At 65.8% G+C, this 3,105-nt stretch overlaps 1 protein-coding gene across 1 annotated transcript; it reads left to right on the plus strand.

Annotated features, from left to right (window-relative positions):
• Window positions 1-856: 856 nt before the first annotated feature.
• On the plus strand, window positions 857-1,783 carry LOC105535541 (leucine-rich repeat-containing protein 14B; the record flags this gene model as incomplete). Its single annotated transcript, XM_011974657.1, has 1 exon — window positions 857-1,783. A coding segment is annotated over exon 1 (899 nt), but the record flags the coding sequence as incomplete, so codon positions are not given.
• Window positions 1,784-3,105: the final 1,322 nt, after the last annotated feature.

Here is a 3,105-nt window from a genome sequence, read left to right on the forward strand (position 1 = left end):
GTGAGGTGTGCAGCGCTGATGTGTGCAGCGATGTGTGCTGACCCTGCCCCAAGTGGCAGTGTCACAGGGAGAGGTGAGTGCAGGCACCCAACAGCCATCCAACACAGTCAGTGCTGGGAGTGAACCATCAGGCACTGCCCCCAACAGGCAGCGCTCACAGGTGTATCCCATTCCCTGCAGCATTCCCTGCCACGAAGGTCGCAGGGTTGCAGACAGGACACTGCAGCTCAGAGACAGCTGGGGGCTCATCTAAGCCCATCAGGGAGGCTCCACCTCTCCCAGCCACTCGCTCCATGGAAAGTAGGGAATCACCCCCACCGGGTCCTTGGGGAGAATGAAAGGCACAGGGAAGGGGCGAAACAGCAGCTCCACTCCTGGCCACTTGTCTCACCCCAGATGCGAGGCAAAGTGTGGGAGCGGCCCAGAGGCCACTGTGGAAAGGGAGCTCCTTACCGAGTGAGGAGGCGCAGGGGCCTGGCCTGTTCTCTGCCGGGTTGACTATGGGGGGCCCAGGGCTGGAAAGCAGCCCCGCTTGGATGGTAAACAGGACCTGCCCACTGGCCTCACCGGCCACCAGCACAAACACCTACCAAGACTGGCTTTCTGCAGCATGGAGCACAGGCCTCTCTGCCCAGCCCTGCCATGGGCACGGGCTGCCCTTGTGTCGGCTGGGTGCCTGAGCCAAGCAACTCCCAACGGTTGGGTGCCCCGAGGCAGGGCAGACACAGGCGTCCCAGGACCAAAATAGCAGTCAGATGATCACAAGGCCCCATGGCAGGGCCCCCAGGGCAGGCTGCTCACAGCTGCTGCAGCTAAAGATAGGCGAGAAGGGCACGCGTCTTGGGGAAAAGTCGTGGGGAGCGAGCACCGTCCTGTCTGGGGCCATGGGCACAATGAGGTCACTGCGCTTCATTTCTGCAGAAGCCCTGGTGTCCCACCCCGAGGTGGCCCGGCAGAGCCTGGACAGTGTGGCCCACAACCTCTACCCGCTCCTGTTCAAAGCCAGCTACCTGCTGGAGCAGGCGGAGGTGACGCGCGCTGTGCTGGGGCGCTGGCCCCTGGAGGAGTTCCGGCTGGGAGCGCTGCTGGGTCCCAGTGCCGACCACCCCCAGGACCTGCGCGACCGAGCCTGCCGGGCCTGCCTGGAGGCGCTGGTGCGCGGCCTGGCCGACCACGTGCTGCAGGACCGGAGCCGCCGGCGGCTGCGGGTGGCCGATCTCACGGGCATCCGAGACGTGCAGGTGCAGCGGTGCCCGTGCGGGAGGGCGCTGGGCAAGTGGGGCCGCACCCGGCTGCTGGCCAGGACCTGCTGTGAGCTGCAGGCAGAGCCCCTCGCAGCCGGGCGCCCCGTCGAGGTCCTCGCCGACCTCTTCGTCACTGAGGGCAACTTCGAGGCGGTGGTGCAGGCTCTGAGGCCAGCGGGCCCGGCCCCTCTGCGGGTGCACTGCCCCTCGTTCCGGGCGGACAGCCTGAGCCCCAGCCAGCTCCTGCACGTGCTGCGTCTGGCTGGCCCGGGTGCCCTGCGCAAGCTGGAGGTGGTGCACAATGTGCGGCTGCATGCGGGCCACGTGCACCAGCTGCTGGCCCAGGTGGGCTTCCCCCGGCTGGCCTCGCTCACCCTGCCCACCAAGGCCTTTGATGCACCCCCCGCCTGCGCCTCCACTCCCGACGGTGAGGACCGCCTCCTCGCCTCCATCGCGCGGGAGCTCAGCAAGATGACGCAGCTCACCGAGCTCAGCGTGGCCTTCTCCAGGCTGACCGGGAAGATCCCGACGCTGCTTGGGTGAGTCTCAGGGACAGGACTGAGGGCCGGCTGGTGGCTGCAGAGGCAACCAGAGATAGTCCAGGGACTGCTCACCTCCAAGGCCATGAGGCTGCGTGGCCCCCAGCCTCTCACTCCGGGTGTGGCCAGAGCAACAGGACAGTGCCCCGCCAAGGGGCAAGGGCACTGAAAGAGCCACCAGGAAAGAACCGGGGTGCCATGTGTGACTTAGGGATATGGAGAGAATGCCAGTTAAAAAAAGAGAATATCCAAATTACCAAATAGACAAAACGAAAGTCCCTACATGGTGTGGGGAGTTGTCTATTGTGGATTCACAAATCATCCCAGCACCTGGGGGCTTCAAACACGGTTTCAGCTCAGAAATCTGAGCCCCTCGGTGCCTGCGGCTCAGGGCTGCTGTCGGCCAAGGGTGCCATCTCATCCGAAGGCGGGATCCTCCCTGTCTCCCTAGAGGGAGGCCTGGGCTCCGTGCTGCATGGACCTCCCCATGGTGGGACAGGAGGCTCATGCAGGATCCTCTCAGCAGTTCTGCGTGAAGCGGGCAGAGAGGGCAGCAGCCAGGAAGGGGCCAGGCCAAGGCAGCCTCAGGCAGTGGTGAGGGGGATGCCTGGCAGTGGGTTCAACGGGGGTGCCCAGCAGTGCGTCCTGGATGGGGAGTGCCCGGTGGTGGGTCCTGGGGGGTTGCCTGGTGGTGGGTCATGGGGGTGGTGCCCAGTGGTGGGTCCTTGGGGGGGAGTGCCCAGCAGTTGATCCTGGGGGGTTGCCTGGTGGTGGGTCCTGAGGGGGGAGTGCCCAGCAGTTGATCCTGGGGAGTTGCCTGGTGGTGGGTCATGGAGGGAGGGTGCCCAGTGGTGGGTCCTGGGGAAAGGGGTGCCTGGCAGTGGGTCCTGGGAGGGAGACTGGTGGTGGGTCCTGAAGGACGGGCACTTGGCGGTAGGTATTGGGGGGGTCACCGGGTGATGGCTCCTGGTGGGGCAACCTAGCGGTGGGCCTGGGGGGCACCCAGTTTTGGGTCCTTGGGGTGGGACCTGGCAGTGGATCCAGGGGGAAGGGGCACCTGGTAGGTACTGGGGAAGCACCTAGCAGTGGGTCCTCAGGTGCTGGAGGGCGTCTGGCGGTGGGTTCTGGGGGCTGGGGGCACCTGCAGTGGGTCCTGGTGGGGCACTTGGCAGTGGGTTTTGGGGGGAAGTGGCTGGCGGTGGTGGGGGTGCCTGGTGGTGGGTCCTGAAGTGGGTGCACCTGGTGGTGAGTCCTGGGATGGAGGGTGGCTGGCTGTGGGTCCTGGGGCGGCACCAGGCAGTAGATCCTGGTGTGGGATACCT

This window comes from Mandrillus leucophaeus, unplaced genomic scaffold, assembly GCF_000951045.1.
Source record: "Mandrillus leucophaeus isolate KB7577 unplaced genomic scaffold, Mleu.le_1.0 Scaffold1475, whole genome shotgun sequence".
In the NCBI taxonomy this organism is placed as follows: domain Eukaryota; kingdom Metazoa; phylum Chordata; class Mammalia; order Primates; family Cercopithecidae; genus Mandrillus; species Mandrillus leucophaeus.